The 23,084-nt window shown below is 37.7% G+C and overlaps 1 protein-coding gene across 1 annotated transcript; it reads left to right on the top strand.

The window, feature by feature from the left end:
• Nucleotides 1-1,043: 1,043 nt before the first annotated feature.
• On the top strand, nucleotides 1,044-10,988 carry LOC130550093 (protein HIRA). The gene is made up of 25 exons (XM_057327465.1): nucleotides 1,044-1,327; nucleotides 1,893-1,955; nucleotides 2,089-2,199; nucleotides 2,465-2,555; nucleotides 2,719-2,813; nucleotides 2,910-3,005; nucleotides 3,214-3,374; nucleotides 3,533-3,700; nucleotides 3,892-4,005; nucleotides 4,196-4,266; nucleotides 4,372-4,477; nucleotides 4,693-4,908; nucleotides 5,811-5,896; nucleotides 5,987-6,166; nucleotides 6,776-6,943; nucleotides 7,043-7,244; nucleotides 7,734-7,841; nucleotides 7,970-8,118; nucleotides 8,207-8,368; nucleotides 8,470-8,528; nucleotides 8,668-8,773; nucleotides 9,653-9,775; nucleotides 9,883-10,046; nucleotides 10,129-10,217; nucleotides 10,358-10,988. The coding sequence occupies exons 1-25, from the start codon at nucleotides 1,291-1,293 to the stop codon at nucleotides 10,472-10,474; spliced, it is 3,042 nt and encodes a 1,013-aa protein (XP_057183448.1). The 5' UTR covers nucleotides 1,044-1,290; the 3' UTR covers nucleotides 10,475-10,988.
• Nucleotides 10,989-23,084: the final 12,096 nt, after the last annotated feature.

Raw genomic sequence — 23,084 nt, 5'->3', positions numbered from 1 at the left:
GTGGCCGACGCTTATGTTATGACACATTAAGCTCCGCCTACTTTCGTCAAATCCGCTTGCGCTCTTTGCTTATGTGTTGAACTGAGATTATTGCTGCTGTAATGTAAAGCAGATGATGGGCCGGTTTATGAATTAGGATATTTAAATCGCTTTTATAAAAATGCTTTAAAAAAAAAAACTTCTGGTGTGCATCTTGAGACAAAACAATGGCACTGATATATTTTGGCAAGATATGTCAAGGCAAGTTATTTTCAGTTAAAACAGCTCAAACCTTCGTTTTAGTCTGGCACTAGCCTTAAAGGGACAGTTCACCCAAAAATAAAAATACTCACCCTCGAGTTCCAAATCTGTATAAATGTCTTTGTTCTGATGAACTCGGAGAAAGATATTTGGAAGAATGCTTGCAACCAAACAGTTCTTGGCCACTCTTGACTACCAAAGTAGGAAAAATTACAATGGTAGCAAGAAGTGCACCAGAACCGTTTGCTTTCCTACATTCTTCAAAATATCTTCTTTTGTGTTTAACAAAACAAATAAATGTATAAAGCAATTTTTCCTACTATGGTACTCAGTGGTGGCCAAGAACTGTTTGTTACAAGCATTGTTCCAAATATCTTTCTCTGTGTTAATCAGAACAAAGGAACGTATATAGATTTAGAACAACTTGAGGATGAGTAAATGAAGACATAATTTTCAACTGTTCTGAAACCAGGCAGATGTCATGTTTTCCTTGCAATGTTAATCCTTACAGCCGATGAGCTCAAAGATATTTGCTACTTCTGATTACGATTTGAGACTTTTGTCATTTCGTTTGTATTTATGTTACATTATATTTTATGTTGTAATTTATCTTAATATTTAATAGGTATTGTAGCTACTATTGGAGGGTTTGCTGGTGATATTTTTGCTTTTATCGCTTATTTTTATATATTTCAAATCCTTAAGTGGATTTGAACAAAAGCGTTTGCTAAATGGCCGAATGTAAATTAGGAACAAACAAGTTCGCTTTTTGTTTCCAAGGGAACTTCTGAGTAGACGGCGAACTTCCGGCGTGACTTCAGTCGCTCGCTGCAGCTTTGCGCTCAGAAGCGATGAGAGAGAGACTCGCACAGGGAGAAAGAGAGAGAGGGACAGAAATGGAGTTCAACTGAGCAACAAAGTAACGGATGAGCCGCAGCAGTTGAAAGGCTGGGTGGGCGGACGTTGGAAACAAGTATCCACGGAGATCGCCGGTTGCAAAAGATAGTTACTCTTTGGTTTTATTATTGATCGGCTTCGATCAGCCCGGAGATGAAGCTCTTGAAGCCGAGTTGGGTCAGTCACAATGGTGAGATCAGCTGCCCGACTGTTTGTGCAGGAATCCGGGGCTTCAACTTACGCTTTTGTTATGTGCAAAGATGAATCGGGTCTCTTATGTAGGGCTGTGGTTGCGCTCTCGTGCTTTAATGCACATTTAAGCGCGTAAGAATTATAATAACCGCCTGTTTTTGAGCTTGGCTGATTTTTTAGGAAGCCAAATGTGAATTGCATGATCTACACACACCACCCATTTTGAAGTTGCAAAAGCTGAGCAGAGATCTGACAGGGTCGATTAGCTGGGCTTGATGGGTGGCACGATTGTATTATTGTACAGTGTGGATTAGGTCGTTTGAATAGATGATCGCATGATAAACAGATTGTTATTAAACATGTGGCTTCTGTTTATGAGATTTGTCAGGGGGGTGAGCTCGATTTACATGCAATTCTTAAAGTGCCTTTTATTTGCATTGTGTATTTCTTTATGCGTAATAAATTGAGTTGTATTCGTTGATGGTGCTAATTCCTGTTTTGACAGAGAATGTCTACGTGTTTCTCTTATTTGTTTGCATTAATAAATTGTTTAACTTTTTCAGGAAAACCAATATTTTCACTTGACATCCATCCAGATGGAACTAAGTTTGCCACAGGTGGCCAAGGTAACAATTCAAAGTTTAGTACTGTATATTCTCTTCTGCTCTTACTATTTAGCCAATCATCTGGCTTTTAAAATTCTGACCTAGTTTAATATAATATGGTAATTGTATTCATATAATAAATATTGTTCGACAGGTGAAGACTCTGGAAAGGTGGTCATTTGGAACATGGCCCCGGTTATCAGAGAGGAGGATGAGAAGAACGAAATTATTCCTAAATTGCTTTGCCAAATGGACAATCACTTAGGTATTACATTAAAGTCCAATGTTTCACATTTTATCCATCCGGATGTACAATTTCGCTGTTCATATCATTTAAGATCAAATGTGTGAATTAATAAAGGACAAATGTCAAATTATTGTTCTCCTCATTTTTTTAAGATAATAGTCTCATTTTAATATCTGAAACTCTTTTTGTAAGCCGTATTTAACCGTATTGACAGGATGTGAGACACTTGTGTCACATTATTGAATATTTATCATTTAATCACATGTTTTATGTAACGTTTCAGCATGTGTGAATTGTGTGCGCTGGTCAAATAATGGCTTGTACTTGGCGTCAGGAGGCGATGACAAACTTGTCATGGTGTGGAAGCGAGCTGCGTAAGTAAAGTCGACCGTTCTGTGTGTCACGTCTTTATATAGTTCTCTCGCACACAGAGTCACACACATGCACTGTTTATTGTCATACCTCTATGACACAAAGGCACACATGCGCTACGGAGAGACCTTGGAGGCTTTACGCAATATTTCTGTTGTTAAACAGTTTAATAGGTCCGAGCACAGTGTTTGGATCCAGCAGTAAATTGGCTAATGTGGAGCAGTGGAGGTGTGTCACCATTCTGAGGAACCACACGGGAGGTGAGAAGCTTCGGCCATGTGGATGTCGTCTTGGTTTTTGGCAGGGGATGAAGCGCATGTGTAGTTCGGATTAAATTTGATTAAATTAAATTCCAGATGTGATGGATGTGGCCTGGTCACCTCACGATGTCTGGCTGGCGTCGTGCAGCGTGGATAACACCATTGTTATCTGGAACGGCCGGAAATTTTCAGGTGAAAAATATTTAACATAATATAATTTTTATAATATTTAAATTAGTGGATCAATTACGTGAACGAGTGTGTATCAGATTTTTATATTTTATAAAGTATTAATAATAAATAAATGGAGTTGATTCATTTTAAACTCCTGTCTCGCTCCACAAGTACTTCTTAAGCATCAATAATCGTGTGATTGTATTTTTCTCTGTGTACGTCACAGAAATCATTGCCACTTTAAAGGGACACACAGGGCTGGTCAAAGGCCTGACGTGGGACCCTGTGGGGAAGTACATAGCCTCTCAGGCAGATGACCACAGCTTGAAGGTCTGGAGGACCATGGACTGGCAGCTGGAGACCAACATCACCAAACCCTTTAGTGAAGTAAGACCATAACACTCTCCACATGCCGTCAGATCACGTTCCATCAGAAATACCAGTCCTTGATTCTGTTTACTTTCTCTGTTTGTGGTCTTATTTTTGTTTAGTTTTGTTTACATGCGCTTGACCTTGCAATCTCTCTCTGTTTTCCATCTTTTCAGTGTGGTGGCACCACACATGTGCTGAGGCTGAGCTGGTCTCCAGATGGTCAGTACCTGGTGTCCGCTCATGCCATGAATAATTCTGGGCCCACGGCTCAGATCATCGAACGCGACGGCTGGAAGACCAACATGGACTTTGTGGGCCATCGAAAAGCCGTCACTGTGGTGGTTAGTGTTGTCTCGCACCCGTAATATCCCACAGAAGAGCTTTGATTTGTTTTAGTACTGTTTTGCTTAAACTTGCTGCATATGTATTTTCTCTTTAACTGATTTAACAGTCAGTGTTTTTCATACGCTCTGAAATTCGATTTAATATTTCTTCTTGACTGGTTTATGAATTCTTCTTCATCCCACTGCAGAAATTCAACCCTAAGATCTTCAAGAAGAAACAGAAAAACGGCAGTACGCCCAAACCCAGCTGCCCGTATTGCTGCTGCGCTGTGGGGAGTAAGGACCGCTCGCTTTCTGTATGGGTACGAGATTTGTTACAACAGACCTTTGTTTTTATCCATCGTTGTCTACATGACTGCATCAAAAGTCTTAGCAGATTCATTTATTTATATATTTCTACATTGTTTTGCTTGTAGGGAAGATGGAAATGTGATGCTGTAAAGATGATGCTTTCAATCGTGGTTCAGTTTTATGTTCACTGTTCTTTTTCAGCTCACCTCACTCAAGCGGCCCCTGGTGGTCATCCATGACCTTTTCGACAAGTCCATCATGGACATTACATGGTAAGAGGACAGTGTTTATATAGACACTATGGTGTGAGGATTGTTTGATCCACTTGATGATGCTGATCTTAAAAGTATGGTGAATGGTATGTGTCTGCCTGTCAGGACCCTGAATGGTCTGGGACTGTTGGTTTGCTCCATGGATGGGACCGTGGCCTTCCTGGACTTCTCTCAGGATGAACTTGGAGATGCCCTGAATGAAGAGGAAAAGGTAAATACAAATAGATCGGTGACCAAGAAGTTGCGTTGTTGGTTAGAGGTTAAAGATCTGAATTGATATGTGAAGTTGCAGGTTTGAGCCCCAAGGTGGAGGTGCCTGTAATAACTGTACAGGAAGTCACATTGGATAAAAGTGGCAGCCAAATGTCATACGAGTATTCAAATATGAATATTTATCACTTGTCACGTGTCGCTCTTTCTCTGCAGAACACTATTCACCAAAACATCTACGGAAAGAGTCTGGCCATCACAATGGAGTCACAGCTTTCCACTACAATCATTGAAAATCCAGAAATGCTGAAGTATCAACAGGACCGGCAGGGGAATCAGAACCCAAACGCGGCTCAGGGAAGCAGCGCTGAAAACCAGACACCCAAACTCACCAACGTGCTCAACGGACAGTCCCTGGAGGACATCAGAAAGGTTAGAAGAAATGCACTGCAAAAAATTCATTTCTTACGAAGCTTTTTGTCTTGTTTTCTAGTGCAAATATCTAAACATTCTAAAATCAAGAAAAGTAAGCTAAGATTTAGTCTTAGCAAGCAACAACAACAAAAAAATCTGTCAATGGGATAAGAAAAGTAAACTTAAAGATAGTTTTCCTTTTTTTATTTTTCTAGCCCCATTGACAAGAAATTAGAAATTTATTTTTTGTAGCGTATATTGTAGCGTTAACAGTAAAAAGTCATATAATCAACATTTCGATACGATTTATATGTCGCACATATATAGCCACAGAATAAATTAAGATGACACTCTGAATTATGTTCAGTTTTCTGAAATTACTATTCATGTTCAAGTAAATGCATCGTTTTTCTCATTTTACATTGACAACATTTCTCTCAAATTCCAAAATAAAAGTATTATTTTTACATTTTCATCTATTAGCAGGAAATTTAAATAGGATAAACGGGTCAAAATAACAAAAAAGATGCAATGTTTCCAGATCTTGAATACAGCAAAGAAAAAAGTTCATATTCATTCACTAATGTATAAATTGTATGTATATTATTTATACATTATATATATATTATGTATGTATATTATCATGCTGTCCAGTCTACAACACAACACAATGGCAATATTGTAATATTGAATAATTTGTACTTTGCATACACATTAAATGCAGAAACCATAATGCGTTTGTGTGATTTAAATAATTTGCATACGTCTTACATTTGCCTTTTGTATGAATCTGTGTGGGTATTTTTGTATCACTGAATACATTGGGCTGGCCATTGTAATTGTATTTGGTGACTGTGTATCTATATTTCACTTAGTCTGATTAATGAAATGGCTGAAAAACATTTGTTTCGATTGGGTAGAACCTCTTAAAGAAGCAGGTGGAGACGAGAACCGCAGACGGCAGGAGAAGAATCACACCTCTTTGCATCGCCCAGCTCGACACAGCGTAACAAACATAACAACACCTCTAAATTTACCAGTCAACTTTATCGCTGCATGCATTCAGTGGTTGAATTGCTTTTTGTCTCTCACCCAGGGACTTCTCGCCAGCATTGTTCAACAGCGTGCCTATCCTGCCCGGGTCGTCTGCATCCACCCAGCTGACCCCTCAGATCTCTTCAGATTCCAACACGGCCAACTCCATGGGCCTTCGTCCCTCCCACGAACCCTCCACCACCACCTCTCCAAACAAAACCACAGAAGATAATAAAGACAGGTGAGTGTATGCAGATATATAGCATTTGGATAACGTATACAACTCATAAACCAGAATTTCAGAAACGTGATCTGTATAAGTAATCTTTACATATAGAAATTCTATTGTGTTTAGCTGTGGTGCTTTTTCAGGGCATGCAGGTTCAAATCTGTCCGGTTGCCCCATAACAATCCTCATCATCTTCTGTTCTAGTATAAATATGTTTTTTATAGGGCTGTCAAACAATTAATCACGATTAATCACATCGCGAATAAAAGTTTGTGTTTACATAATATGTCTGTGTATTGTGCATATTAATTCTGTATTTACAAAAACACACACACATACATGTATATAGGCTATATTTAGGAAATATTTAGATGGATTTATTTTTATTTACCAATAATTGAAATTGTATATAAATGTTTATTAATTGTATTTATTTTTTTACATTTTATTTTTATCAAATATATGCATGTATGTGTATGTTTATGAATACCAAATTGATTTGCGCAGTACACAGACACATATTATGTAAACACAAACTTTTATTCTCGACGTTTGTCAGGCCTAGTATATAATTTTTATCTGAAAATGTATTTCATTCATTTATTTTTATCTCTCTTTCAGTGGAGCTGCACCTGTAAACTCAATTGGTATGAAATCGAATCTGCTGTTGACGTCCGCCTCCAAGATCGAGCCAATGAAAGCACTGGACTCACGATTTACTGAGAGGTCAAAGGCCACACCAGGGGTCACAAGTATACCCCTGACTATGTGTATTACCCCACTTGATAGGTACAAAGTCTGTCATACATTGTGTTCTTTGTGACTATTATTTCTTCAATAAATATTTTGTGAAAACAATAAAACAGCTGAAGTTGTTTTGTGCTGTAGCCACAGGGTAAAAGATTCAAAAGAGCCAAAAGGCAAAGATGAAACCAGCAGCGACAGTGAGGACAAAATCATGGTGAAATCGCTCTCTATGGCCAAGAGGAAAGGAGAGATGGAAGGAGGAGAGGTGGTGGAGAAGAGGAAGAAGGGAAGGCCAAGAAAAGATGCTAAAATGATGATGCCCACATCACAGCCCTTTCCACAGGTGACACTTCCACTGCTGAATCGAGTTGATTTAAAGGTCAAATGTGTAATTTTTTTGAAGCATCTATTGACAGAAATGCAATATAATATATCAAGTTTTTTTCTTATGTATAAAGACCTTACATAATGAAGCGTTATGTTTTTATTACCTTAGAATGAGCTATTTCTATCTATTTACACCACGGGTCCCCTTACATGGAATTTACCATGTTGTTTCTACAGTAGCCCTAAACGGACAAACTGCTCTACAGAGCGTAAATGCGTTATCTACTCTGGCAAAGAAGCGAAAACGTGACAACATCTTAGTTCTGTGTCAGCCTCCGTAGTGCTTCAAAAGAGAGAGAGGGGAGCGGTGGAGTGAGCCGTTGGTTGCAATTCGCAACCTCACTGCTAGATGCCGCTAAATTTCATACACTGGACCTTTAATGTAAATGTAAGTTAGCATTATGTTTAGTTGTCTTTGATTTCTGATTGGTCTGTTCTCTTATAGACTACTGTGTCAACCAGTGTCGGTCCAGTGGAACCGTCTCGTTCAGCAGCACCTGTGGTGGTGTTCAAACTTCCCACCCCATCGCTACAGAAATCATTTAGCACTCAGGTATGACATGATAAACACACAGCTATAAAAAACACCTAAGATTTAATACTTTGGGTCACTTTCCTTGTTGAGTAAATGCCTCTTAAAACCCTGATGGGATCTTCAACCTGTTTAACTCGTGTGTTTAGGTGGGCACGGATGCCATCACGTATCTGGAGGTGGAGAATGAGATCTCGGTGGTGTCCGGGGCTCGTCTCAGTCAGCTCAAATGGAGCAGAGAGGGCCGAGAGTGGGAAACGCTTCTACCCAGTCGCATCATGATCGCCACGGGAAGCAGGTGGGCACACCACCCCAGGATTAAACACAAAGCTTTGCTCTTTATTTTGACATCTCGATCACATGAGCATCCTCCTCTGTTTTAACAGCGATGTCGTCGCCATAGCGTGCGAGGACCGCACGCTGTCGGTTTTCTCGGCGTGTGGGCGGAGACTCATCCCATCAATCATGCTGCCTGCTCCCATGTCAGCCCTGCATTGCTCGGGCCATTTTGTGATGGTGCTGATGACATCGGCCACGCTGTCTGTTTGGTATGAACACTATTTGTTTTTCTCAAAAGACGATTCAAACAGAGTCAATTATTTTCTGTGAAATATAAATACTGACTGTTTTGCTGTTGTGTTGTCTGCAGGGATGTTCAGAAACAAGCGGCCCTGGTCAAAAATGAATCTCTAAATGCAATCTTATCAGGTGATTTGTTTTTCATTTCTTGTTGAGCTTATCATTTTGTGTTTAAATGATTTTAAATCAGTTGATGTCCTATATGTAAATGTGCTATATTATTGTATAGCTTATAATGCCCGTTTGTCTTGATCTTCGCGCACTCCAGGCACAGATGCTACTGTAAATCAGTCACTGCTGACCCAGCAGGGTGTAGCTGTGGTTGGTTTGTCAAACGGCAAAACCTACTGCTTCAACTCATCATTGGAGACCTGGTGAGCACTTTATAAATGATATTCTTATTCTTGAGGTCGAAAATTCCTATAGTTGCAGGAAAGTGGAATGATTCATTTTGTTGGTGGTCCAATCATTTTTTGTCATTATTTACTCATATGCCCTCAAGTTGTTCCAAACCCGTATAAATTGAATTGTTCTGATGGGTGCAATGAAAGATATTTGGTACAATGTTTGTAACCAAACAGTTCTTGGGGCACTTTGACTACCATAATAGAAAAAAACTACTACTATGGAGGTCAATGGTGTCCCACAACTGTCTGGTTTCCCACATTCTTCAAAATATCTTCTTTTGTGTTCGATAGAACAAAGAAATGAACACAGGTTTGGAACAGAATTTTCATTTTTGGATGACCTATCCTTTAGTAACACTTTAGTGTAGGGACCAATTCTCACTATTAACTAGTTGCTTATTAGATGCCTATTTTTAGCACATTGGCTGTTTATTAGTACTTATAAAGCACATATTCAACATGACCATATTCTACTTCCCTAATCCTACCTAATACCTAAACCTAACAACTACCTTACTAACTATTAATAAGCAACAAATTAGTTGTTCACTGAGGCAATGGTTTATTAATACCGTACCGAGAATTGGAAAATAAAGTGTGACCCTTTTTTCTTTATTGACACATTTGGCATTTTTATGCATTTGGCAGACGATTTCATTCAAAACTATTTACAGTGCATTCCTGAGAGGAATTATAAAACTCCTAAATTCTATTTTAATCAGTGTGCGGCTCCGAACCCATGACCTTGGCTCTACCAATTAAGTTACAGAAACACTTTGTGAAGTGAAAGTGTACTTTTTGTTTGTTGTCTCTAACATTTTGTGTATTTCGGTTCATCTCTGTCAGGAATTTGATCGCAGATAAGCAGGACTCTCTGGTGCAGTGTGCAGACTTCAGGAATTGCGTGTCCTCTCAGGATGCTCTCGGCGCCATGGGGCCGCTCGCCCTCACGCAGGGCCGAAATCTAAGGTGATGGCAGACCTGTGCTTTGATTGGCCTATAGCCATCGAACAGCTATAGATGTGGCCTGGTTGTTTTTCAGTCTTTTAGACAATCTCTTTTTCTTTCTTTGTCAGTGCGGGGCGGTTAGCATCTCGTCTCTCGTCTGCTCCTCACCTCTTGCAGCAGGGAATGACTCTGGCATTCTTGGAAAACCAGCTCTCCTCCGCCCTCATCCTTCTGTCAGCGAACGAGTACAGACACTGGCTTCTTATCTACACACGTTTTCTTGTCAATGAAGGTGAGTGAGATGCAAAAGTGGCCAGATTGATGTGCTTCACCCGTCTTTGGTATGAAAAATCTAAAAATATGTATGTGTGCAGGTTATGAGCAGAGGTTGAGAGAGCTTTGTCAAGACTTACTGGGACCAGTTCATAAATCCACTTGCAGCTCCTGGCAGCCCACAGTCCTGGTATGAACTTGTTGGGTTTTTTGTTTTCATATTGTTTATGTTTTGTTTTAAACCTTTATAGCACAATAATTCTACTCCGATGTAGATGCGTTTATTTAATTTTTCAGTTGTCTTATTGTTTTCATTTGTCTCTGTGTCAGGGTCTGAGAAAGAGAGATCTGTTGACTGAGGTGATGCCTGTGATTGGTCAGAACTTGAGGTTTCAGAGACTTTTCACAGAGTACCAGGATCAGCTTGAGCTGCTGCGTCTGAAATAGCACTTGACCTTTGACCCTTTAATGCGTCGCCCCTGTGTCCTTCCTCGCCTGTACATCAGCTAACAGTCTGCCTTAGCTTTTCCTCACAGCGATTTCTGCACTGCACACATGGACACTAATTAAAATGGACAACAATAATGTTTTTTATGAATAAATCGTTTGTTAAATAACATTTATTAATTATGTTTGTGTCGGCTGTGAGAAAGAGAAGTCGGGATGATGTCTTATCAGTTTTGGGATCATTTAGATCAAGCACAAAGTTTGAATGGCAGTCATCTTAAAACTGGATGTTTTTACTTCTCAACTAAAAGTTGACATGACTGTTTTTCCCTTACTTTTTTCCGTCTTGCTTCTTCGGTTTCTATTTGTACAGTCATTTATTTGTAAATGTTTGTAAAAGGCAATTTCGTTTTTTTTTCGGTTTTCTATAAAAATAGGAAAATGGTAAACCTTCAATTAAAAAGGAATAAATAATTTACCAGTCCTAAAATGTGATCCATGTGTCTCCCTCTTACATGTAAATGAGAGGTGTAGTACTACCTGGGTTTGGGCAGGTGGTGGTAGTAGAGGTCTGTTGTTGCTGAATGCTCATGTGCAGCGTTTTAACCCTCACTGAGAGTGAAAGGTGAGATGACTGAAATTGCAACATAATGCATAGTTTAGGTCAAGTAAAAGATTTGACTCATCACCTACCCCACTATGTCATTCCAAACCTGTATGACTTTTTTTCTTCTGCAGAACACAAAAGAAGATTTTTTGAAGAAGGTTGGACTGGCCCCCATTGACTTCCATTTTATGGGTACAAAACCACAGAGACATTTCTCAAAATATCTTCTTTTGTGTTCCATGGTAAATGGAGTCATATTGGTTATTCTGCAAGATTGAACAAATGAGCTTGAAATGTTATTCATAAAAACACGAGTAGCAGAAATTTTATAGTAAACAGGAGACAATGTCAATGGCATTCTGGTATTTAAAGAAGCAGCCTATAAGAAAAACAAGGATTTTTTTTCACATGGGCAATAGGCTTCTGACATTACCTTTAGTTGGTCTTAAGGGATTTATATAAAATAAACGTTATTTGATCAGGTCTTTGTTAAAAAGCACCCTTCTGTGAAAACATTTATATTCACCATCTTCCTTACTGCTTAAGGCATATTGATTTTTTGCCCCAGAGCCCCTTGTGACTACACATGGCTGTTTCCTCGCATTACACAACCACAACACATTAATTGAAATGTTAATCTATAAACCAGTGGCAAAATAATAGTTTGTCAAATGCCTCTTTGCCCTGAGATTGTCTCATCTAGCACTGTCTGACATATAATGTTGCTTTAAATGCATGTGTAAATAGCTTCTATAAAAGGTCGTTAAGGGATAAATCACCCAAAAATGAAAATTCTGTCATCATTTACTCACCCTCGTGTCATTTCAAACATGTACGACTTTTTTTCTTCTGTAGAACACAAAAGATATTTTGAAGACATTCACCCGTTGACTTGCATTGGTTTTATCTCCATACAATAGAAGTGAATGGGTACCGCCGTTGTTTGGTAACCAATCTTTTTCAAATATCTAATTTTGTGTTCTGCAAAAGAAAGTCAATACAGGTTTGAAGTGACAAGAGGGTGGGTAAATGATGACAGAATTTTCATTTTTGGGTGAACTATCAAGTCTAAACCTTTTGAGCACCAAAGAGAGTAGCCTACCTTTCTGACCTTTTGTGCATTAAACGGATGGTTTGGCATCATGCAAATAATAGAAAGCTCACTTTAAAGCAGGAACAGCTGTGGCTTTTAATACTACAGGAAAAACACCTGAGACATGCAAACTAAAAGAATAAAGAGACCCCTAGCATGAACAATATACCTCTTCTAAGTCTGAAATGTTCTGAAGCCTCAGTAAATCAGTCCAGAGTCACTGCCTAAAGGGTTTAAGAGTCTGTCTGGGACTAAAATGTTTTCACTGCACTTTCGTAGTTTGGAGCAATGTTATCTGATAAAGACACAGCTGTAGTGTCTCCATCTTGTTCATCTATTTATATAAATGCTAGGAGGAAATGTTGAAATGCCATGTAGGGTTACACAACTTTTAGTTCAAAGTATACCTCAAAGTATTTGGACCAACATTTGGTACACCACATTAAATGTTTGAATGTCATCGCACTAGATAAGAGAATATCAAACTAAGTGGCATTTATTTTAAAGATAGCAAAAGCACCCTTCACCCTAAAGCTTTCATGAAAATTTTGTTAAAATACAAAACAACAGGTACAGTTTACAATTTAGGATAAACTGTATGGTCAATTTATTGTTGTCAAACATAGTGGAACATATAAAAAATATGTTCCTATAAAGTAAAAAATTTAATACATACTTGAAAATATTTAGAATAATACATTGTTAATATAATATAAAAATATAGCCAATTGAATAATACATAAGGAATTATCGCTTTTCATATATAAAAAAATAAGCACTTTGTTCCAGTGTATGGAAATGTATTATTTAATATATTGCTATATATTTTCCAGTATATTCCCATATATTTTGTTTTGTAAGGGTAATGTGATAAGATACACCTGTGATTTCTCTGATAGGGACACCTAACTTCACACATCTACATAAAATGGACTATAGGGTTAAAAGTAAGGGATAATGTACAGGCAGCCAGTTGTTATGGCAGAAATAAGCCCCGGCAGTGCGATCAGGAGGCCGGCTGCTCGTACACATAGTAGCCTTATTACACGGCTACTTGCCACATGAGAAAAAAACTCGTAATGAAATGAGAATTTGAAATATTTTGTTAGCTCATTTTTACCGGAGGCAGACCTTCCGTGAGGAAAAGCCGTTTACTTTCGCTTTTAAGGTAAGAAACGACGTTCAAATGTCACGAACAGGGAATTTGGTTTAATCGTTTGTAAATATAATGTCATATAGCCTATGTTATTTAAAGACATATTTATATTTAATAAAAAACTGTCAAAATGATTTGCTGCATCCAAGTTACCATGTGTTATTAGTTTTGAGCGGTTGATATCTGGGATTATTACACGGCTCGTTGGAATACTTGATTCTGATTGGCCAGTCGCGACATTCCAAGGTTTGTTATTCCCAGATAACAACCGCTCAAACTAATAACACGTGACCGGTACTACTTGTATGTTTAATATCCCTCTGCTCCAACAAAGATTACCGTCTGGCGCCATCTTGTTTGTTAGGAACGTTAATATCCGCTTGGGACTATATCTTTTCGCGGAAGGTTTACGCTTTCAAAATAAAACATTAATAAGATAATAAAATGTTTCAAATTCATATTTTTTGCCCAGTTTTTTTCTCAAGTGGCAAGTAGCCGTGTAATGCAGGATAATGTACAAGCAGCCAGTTGTTATCGCGAAATGATATAAGACTGATCACACTGTCGAGGCTCATTTCTGCGATAACAACCGGCTGCCTGTACATTATCCCTTACATAAAGGAACCTGCAATGTCGCGACTGGCCAATCAGAATCAAGCATTCCAACGAGCCGTGTAATAAGTAATTATAAAAAATTACTAGAAGGCTAAGAAAAGTGAAGTTAGTTGTGATAAAAGGGCTTGTATCACTCGATAGCAGATGCCATTTGAATTAGTTGAATAAGTGTGGCTGAACTGTCGAAACTTTTTGGCACCACTGTATAGGCTAGATTTATACAGGGTTTTCATTGGATTGTGGCAAAAATATAAGAACATTTGTTCTTCGGCAAATAACCACCGAAAGCAACTTATTGGTAAATAAGATATTGATCTGCCCATATGAATTACACAAAGCAATCCAGCTCTGAAATCTACGGTCTGGAGTGAGAATATATGTTGTGTCTTTAGATTGAGAGGGACAGGACAGGAACGATGAGAGGACAGAGAGAGACAGTAGGATAAGCGAAAGTGACACGCGTGCAGACTACATTTCACAATGTCTGACTGTGAGTTAAACACAATCTTAAAGCCGTCCCCTTAAAAACCCCACAGCCTAAAACCTCACACACAGCACATTTCATGATTTACACACTCTCACAGGCGAGTGCTAAGACTGATCGCTCGCTGCTTTGGCTGACTCTGTGTCCAGAGAGCGAGAGAGAAAACAAGGCCAACAGGAAAAGAAACATACGCCCATATTAGGTTAAAGGGATAGTTTGTCAAAAAATGACGTGAGATTTTACTGAATGCTCTTTATTTGTTGATCCTCTCTTTTTGTCATAATATTTTATTGCAATATTTCTGGTCCTTGAACCGATACGATTTGTGCATGTGTAGTGTATTTTTTGCCAAGCTTCCTTTCATTCTTCTCAAACCTGAACTTCAGTTTACACTTCAAACACAACTATGCAACATGCATCGAAATTGTATAATAATCATCGTAAACTTAGGGGTGTCACAATATACCGGCACCACCAATAACTGCGTCAGTAAAAAACGTGATATTAAAAGGATAGTCCACCCAAACAAAATTCGGTCATCAATTACACACCCTCCTGTCATTTCAAACCTGTATGACTTTCTTCTGTAGAACACAAAAGAAGATATTTTGAAGAAAGTTGGTGACTGAACAGTGACGGCACCCATTCACTTCTATTATATGGACACAAAACCAATGCAAGTCAATGGGTGCCAGTTAACAACAGTCTTCAAAATGTAAATGATGACAGAATTTTCATTTTTGGGTGAACTATCACTTTAACCAATTGACATTGTGTTAATTCAACATGTATCGTAATATCGTAAACTGTTAAGCACCCATTTAAAATGTTGCCTTAAGAGTCACAATGGTTTCAAACTCTTTCTCTGCCTCTGTGAATTTGTATTTTAAGTCTGATTCATTGACCAAATTAAAGATAAAACGATAAAACAATCAAAAAGATAACAGATACCCCGATAATATCGTTACCACGAATTCTTTTGGCCACGATATCGTGACAGCCCTAATCTTAATAATATTTTTGAATGAAAAGCCAAGATGTCAAATTTCCAAAGTTCACATCACTTTTGGCCACTCTATGTGTTTAAATCTGGTGAACGGTATCATTCGTGTACAACCCAGTTTTTGTGGCTCTGTCATGTCTTTGTGACTGTCATTTGGATACAAGATGCCAATATCTGACAGCATCTCAAATAGAGCTGTTTTTCTTTTTGTAGATAGACGACATTGTCACCCATCAATTATCGTTACAGTAACACTCCAGGAAGCTTTGAAACATTGAAATACAGATGAATACTTGATGAATCGAAACGAGATTTGTTTGTCTATATGACGTTGTATGAATTATGAATGGACAGGTGACATTTGGCCATGCTGCCTTTAGCAGAAACAGACAGTGGAGGTCAATGAGTGGTCCATCTGTCAGAGAGGAAGCCTCACGAGAGATCTCACCACAGAGGGGCTGTCGAATCTCTTACCATCTCAACCTGTCGACAGCCTTGATGGATCTGACAGCTGTGCACTGTACTGGAGCAAGACAGGATTTAACCTAAATCTATCTGAACACTCAAAGGAAAATGAGTTTTCTTTCATTTTCGTCTTTCAGACACTTAATGCAAAACCATTTTCCTTGAACTGAACAATGGAATAATGGAAGCAGAACGGTGGAAATCTATAGCGGCGTACTGATCTGAGAACAGTTTGCGGTGTCATTTAGAGTTAAGGAGCATGATAGGCTTTTTAAACTGTTCAAACAAAAAGTGTTATCCCAAGCTCAGATTTAAACATAATCCTATGTTATTTTGTGTAACGTTTTATACAGTTTTTTTCTTTACGCTGGGCTAAAATAACTTTTGTACATTTTGACAAACAATGTTGCCGTATAAAAAACTGGTTTAAACCTGGGGCTACAAAAGATGTTAAAGAAGTAGCTCACCCAAAAATAACATTTCTGTCATCTTTTTTTCATCCTCGCATATTTTTTTAAAGGCAGCGGATATTTGATATTTGATACTTATATTTGAATATAAGTGTATAGCAATAGGTTCTGTTTACACTAAGTGAAAATATCTGTATTTTATTTGGATTAAGTAGAAATAGCAGTTTATGATCTGTAATGTGATAGAAAAAAGGTTAAAGAATGTTTTCAGCAAGACGTGGATTCAACCCCCATTCTCCAGTGACAAAGCTTTACAGACTGTACACCTTACGCCACTGGAGTCGTGGTTTGAATTGGCATCGTTCTTAAACTTTCTCTATTCCAATCACATTTGGGTGGGCGGAGCTAGTGCAAGTCAGTGTAAATAGATACTCCGTTTTTGAAAACCAGTATATGCCTCTATCTTCTGAGGAACACAAAAGAAGATATTTTGAGAAATGTCTAGGTGGTTTTGTGTCCACACAATGGAAGTCAATGGGGGCCAGTGTTGTTTGGTTACATACTTATCTAAATATCTTTCTTTTGTGTTCTGCAGAAGAAAGAAAGTCATACAGGTTTGAAATTACACGAAGGTGAGTAAATGATGACAGATTTCTCATTTTTGGTTAAACAATCTTTTTAACTTTATCTAACACTGTGCCATCAGTGGACATTTTGCTAGTCATGAAGGATGGGAAAAGCTGATACAAAGAACAAAAAGATTACACTCTGTAGAAACAGTTGACAGCAGAGCCACATGATGGCAGTCAATCTACACCTTTCGGTTCTATTTTGTGTGCTCTTTATTTTTCCTTGGTGCCTCGAGAGAGCTGTAAGAGCAGGACAATGCTATTGCTCTCAAGGTTGAATCCTGGACAGCAGCAACCTCAGTGTGTCAGGACTGGCTTTAACACAATATAAATCCTGGTGCTGAAAAGGAGTAAAATATATTAGTCCCTCAGACTGCCACACGCAATAACACCCTGGCCTCTGGCCCCTCCGTCGTTCTTGGCACTGCCGCTTCCTAGACAGATGCTATATGAGGACTATAAATAATACTGTATGTTTAGTATTTATTATGAACACTGTATAGTACTGACCTACAAGTTACCAACATTGTATTGTGCCACTAAACCCATTAGTATCGCCAGATATGCATTAGGCTTCTATGGCTTGGTCTTACTCGTCTTCCTTCTTGTTATTAAACCAAGTGGCATCTGCAAACAAATAATGCTAGTCCAAACGGACCCAAAATAAAATTGATTCACGTCCCACGTGCAATTAAATTCAATACAATTCATACATTATTAAGGGTGGTTTAAGTGGCCGAATTCCTTTTCTGTATATATATTTTTATTTGCATTGTGTTTCTTGTTATATAATGCAGTTTACCTTCAGTTGGTTACATTTCATGGCATGTCATTGCCATTGGTAAAATCACAGTACTGTTATAATAATTGCTAGGGCCGGCAAACTCCTGATACGCTACCTATAGTACCAGTCAGAACAAACTACGGTCTAATTTAGGCATCAAAGTGTGACCAATTGTATGTGTCCAAATAAATCACCTGAAATAAAACAGCTGCCATGCTAATATACAACCCCCCTTTTATCAACGCTGTGATCTCACAACAGTCTCGGCTTTCATTTTTACACTCTCCGCAATGAATTTGTATTTGTAAATTACCATGAGAGTCACACGGCTCCTACAACTTTTTTTCTTTCACATGCTGATTGTAATTGTATGATGTGTCGCCTGCAATCACAAATATACTTAAATAACATGTTGCTGAAGAGATTGGTGGTTTGAATGAACTGTTTTTCCAAGATGTCCAACTCAGAAAGACTTTCTGTGTTCATATTGTCACTTTCCTAGACGGAAGATGATTTGCCCTCAGAGAACGCTGAGAAAGCAAAACCATTTTTAGGCAAAGTTCATTCTTAAAAATAAAGGTTTTAAAGAACCATTTTTAACATCCAAAGAAACTTTATGTTTCACAAAAGGTTCTTTGTAGAGGAAAAGGATTCTTTAGATCAGTGGTTCTCAAACTGGGGGCCTCAAGATGGATCCAGGGGGGCCACAGATTTTGTGGCATTATATGAAATATAGACATTTATCATAAATTTTATGCAATCAAACATTAGAAAAATAAGAGCACCAACCAAAGGTATTGATGTTCCAGCATTGCATAACAGAATTTGTTTTAGGTTTCATTAAAATTCAAAGTTTTAAGATTCTAAGTTTTTATTTGGGGGGGCCACAAAGTGATGCACTCTAAAAAAAAGGGGACCATACAACGAAAAAGTTTGAGAACCACTGCTTTAGATCATAAAAAGGTTGTTGTTTTAAGAAACTTTGACTGAATGGTTCATCGCTGTGAAGAAGAACAACTTATAACAGCTTTCTTTTTTAATGTTTATAATGTATGTTATTTATAAAAATGTGACATTTATTAAATTGTTTTGCATTTATAATGTAGAAATGAAATAACAGAAATATAGCATTGCATTTAAAGGGACACACCACCCAAAAATACACATTCTGTCACCCTCAAGTTGCTCCAAACCTGTATAAATGTCTTTGTTTGGTTGAACACAAAGAATGATATTTGGAAGAACGTTAGCAACTGACAGTTCTGGGGGACCATTGACTACCATAGGAACAATTGTTGTATAATTTTTTATGCTGTTGAACACAAAAGAAGATATTTTGAAGAATGTAGGAACAGGAATGTAGGAATGTAGAACAGTTCTGGGTACCATTTAAAACAATTCTACTGTTGTTTTCAATAGCGCCCCAGAAATGTCAGTTGCTAACATTCTTCCAAATATTTTCCTTTGTTGAACAGTTTAGGGGTCATACGCATCATCAAACAGTGTACCCCGAAGCACTTTTTGTTATCCAGAATGTTAGGAGCTGTCAACACATATCTGAAATGTCTACATGTTTAATCTGGATTTATAGAGGCGTGTATATGTGCCTACATGGGCACCTGTCCAAAACTTTAGCTTTATAGCAGTTGATAGGCTCTTGGATCTGAGAGACAGACGGGGGAATGTGGGAGGATTCAGCTCTTTGCACTCTGACAAAGCAAGTAGCAGTCAATCAAAATACTGTTGGACAATTAATCAAAACACATTCATCTGGCTGTTAGAGGAGCCAGACTGATCACATCTGAGCACAAAAACACAAATGGAGTTTTCTGGATGAATCAAGCAAACAAATGTTATACAATTCTCACTTTATAAGACTACAATACCAAACCCACATATGGGTTCAGACATTTCACAGACTTGGAAGCACAAATCTCACTCTCAGACATAAACATCTTAGTTCCATCTGGAGCATGTCTAAAAGCAAAAGAAAGAAATAACTAGGATGTTTTGGATTGTGTATATGGAGCAATATAAATTCAAGTAAGTTGCGTCATTCCTAAACTCTACTTTAATCTCAATGGGGTGTAATTGTGTTGAATTTGTTGTATTTGAATTTTAGTTTGGATGAGATTCACCTTTTTTACTATACCGTCATACAAAACCATTGTTAGATAAAAAGCAATTGTGTATTTAAACATATGACACAAAACCTTACAGGGATATAGCCACCATGAGTATCCCATATGACTATATACCCTGTCTCCCCTGCCCTGTATACACTCTAAAAATAATTCTGTGTGCTTAGTAAATATCACAAAACTGTTGGCGTTGGCAGCCTGGTTAATGCGCTGACACAAAGTGCCAGTGCGCTCACGGCGACCTGGGTTCGATTCCTGTCCCAGATGTCCTTTTCCAGTCTCCTGTCTCCTCCCAATATCTTCCTGTCAACTCTCCACTGTACACTGTCATTAAAGGCATAAAAGCCCCAAAATATAACTTAAAAAAAAATATATATATATATCACAAAACTAATCAGCTATATTAACTTAATAAAATCTTTTAAAATCATTTAATTAATTTTTTTAGTGGGACACATGCAACTGGATTAAAAATCCAGCAGTTAATTTCTCTAAAAATTACATTAAGTATTTAATTAACAATTATATATTTAATATACACTTAATATTTTTGGTGAATTCTAATAGGAATATTTGAGTTACTCTGATATACTTTTTTACGTACCTTTTCTCAATTTAAACTGTATATTTCATTGATTTCACATCTTTAAAATGTACTTAATTTTTTGGGGTGTAAATTGTTTCACGTAAAAACACAGTTAAAAGGTGCTTCACGACCTTTTTTGTCTAAATGGTTCTATAAAGAACCTTTAACATCCGAAGAACCTTTCTGTTTCACAAAAGGTATTTTGTGCATGGCGATAAAAGGTTCTTCAGATTATAAAAAGGTTCTTCAGATTATAAAAAGGTAAGAACGAGATGATTCTTTAAAGAACCTTTGACTGAATGGTTTTTTTGTGGAACCAAAAATGGTTCTTCTATGGCTTGGCTTTTATTTTTAAGAGTGTAATTTGCCTTAAAATTGTATTTTAGACAGTTGTGCATTCCATTTTGTGTGAAAAACTTCAATTATTCATTCAAAAGCAGTCAAAGCCAACATTTTCCAATCTTGTATTGGACCCAGTGAGCTCAGATGAATTTAGAAATCACACATCACACATGTTTGCTAACAAAACACATCAACATCAATCTTAGCATGCAGAGGAGTCAAGTCTATACACTGCAACTCTCTGAATGTATGTGGTGTCAATCGAGGTAAAAGCCTTCGTATTCACATCGATTTTTACTGGGAAATAATACAATGAGAATGATGTAAGAGAGCAGACAAACGGAATCTGTTCAGATGGAAGAAGGCGATCATTTTAGTCGCTGCCAATTTGATTTCTCTGTGTTTATTTTGCACTTTCTTCAGATTCACAGAATCACAGCATGCATTCAAGTGAAGTGTGTCTAATGTGCAACACTCTCAAAAAGAAATGTGAAACTTTTCAAACTTTCCACCTCAAGACGTGTCATGCCGGGTTTGATGACATCAACAATTACATCAGATACCATTGACTCTTGCATGTCATGTGACAGATTGTGACACCATTCTTAATGGTGTTTGATCAACCTTTGAGGATTTTTTTTTCAGTAAAAACAGCGTTATACCCCACAAATAGCTATTGTATGGCCTCAGAAAACGTACTATTTAAAATGTACTATTTAAAGGGATGTGTTTAGGTAAAGTGATCCGTTTTGTTTCAATCTGTGAACAACTAACGATATTTGTACCAAATTTCAAATAAAAATATTGTTTCTATTTGCATTTATTTGCAGAAAATAAAAACTGGAGATACAGGTCAAAATAACAGAAAAGATGCTCTGTATTTTTCAGACCTCAAATACTTGACTTATATATTTGGGTTATTTTTGTGGTGATTTTTGTCTCACTATTGAATTACATTACAGTGATTGTAGAATTATTTTTATGTTAGTTTGACAAAATTTAGTGATAAATTTAAAACTGCAACAGCAACATTACACATGATTACAGACTCTTTCTCAAGCGTTCAAAATGGGCACAATTACCCTGTTTTTCTCCCACGTCCAATATGACTCAGGCATCCTATTTTCATCACTTTTTGGCTGCCCGTTTCCTCTCATACGTCAAACCGGCTAATCTGTCATTTCAAAACCTATTTCTAACTAACCAGACATGCGATACCCCCCTACATCCCAAACACACTCTCTCTACCTCTCACACACTGCCCCATCTCTCTCTGATTCCCATCATGCACAATTCCCTCCTCTCCTGCTATTTGCATTCTGGAATGTTGAGAAATCATTCACACACTCACATGGACTGAATCATAATTAAATCCATCAGTCTCTGCTCCGCTGAATGTTAAGTGTGTTAAAAACGAAGGAAACAAGAACTACATTTTTTTGTGTTCGGGTACAACGCTTTCGCTTGATCCCAAATTGAAATGCTACAGGATCTTTGAAATAAGGTCAAGACCTTCAGCTGCGAATGAGAGATTAACATCTTCGTAAAAAACAACCGGCATTAAAAAAGAAAAAACGACCGTCTGTGCTGTGATGCAAGGGAAAGCAGTCCGTAGTAAATCACTGACACTGCCATAGGCCAGTTTTCTCCTCTTTAGATGTGTCTCGTTGTATGAAAAAGGCCTTTAGTGGAGGGACCTTCATAATAAGTTCAAGCCTCTGAAGTAGAGCTTCAACTCTGATTGCTTTAAAGGCAGCGAAAGTGGAAAGAAGGAAGTGGAACGAGGAGTTTTATATGGTTTTTCTCCTCTCCGGGAGCCACAAGGCACTTGTATTCACAATGCGTTATGGGATAACACACAAAGTCAAGCTGACACTGAGTGGGATTACAAAAAAAGTAGGGAAAATAAAAGAGGTGTGTGGGGGTCAGTCTTAGACTAGATTGTGGGAACTCAAAAACAAGGATAGTAAAACCGAATTCACCAAAGGTCCCCATTAGAAAAAATTATTTGGGTAGAGTTGGGGAAGAAAAATATCATTAGCTCAAAAACAATACACGTCAATGGAAAGCCTCACCATGCTGTAGTTCAATCATGTGTTTTCACAATGATGATAGAACCTGAAAACAAGTGGTTTCTAAAATAGTTTCATAAGCACTTGAGGAACAATGAACTATTTTAGAAACAATGTAATTCATAATAATGTTAAATTTATTATGTTATAGGTTAATATAAACAAATAAGAAGGTAAGGGTTAGGGTTTAATGAACAGAATTGGCATAATTTCATAAAAGCGA

This window comes from Triplophysa rosa, linkage group LG2 (genome assembly GCF_024868665.1).
Source record: "Triplophysa rosa linkage group LG2, Trosa_1v2, whole genome shotgun sequence".
NCBI classification, from domain to species: Eukaryota; Metazoa; Chordata; class Actinopteri; order Cypriniformes; family Nemacheilidae; genus Triplophysa; species Triplophysa rosa.
The sequence above is the reverse complement of the archived record's forward strand: the minus strand, read 5'-3'. Positions and strand labels throughout refer to the sequence as shown.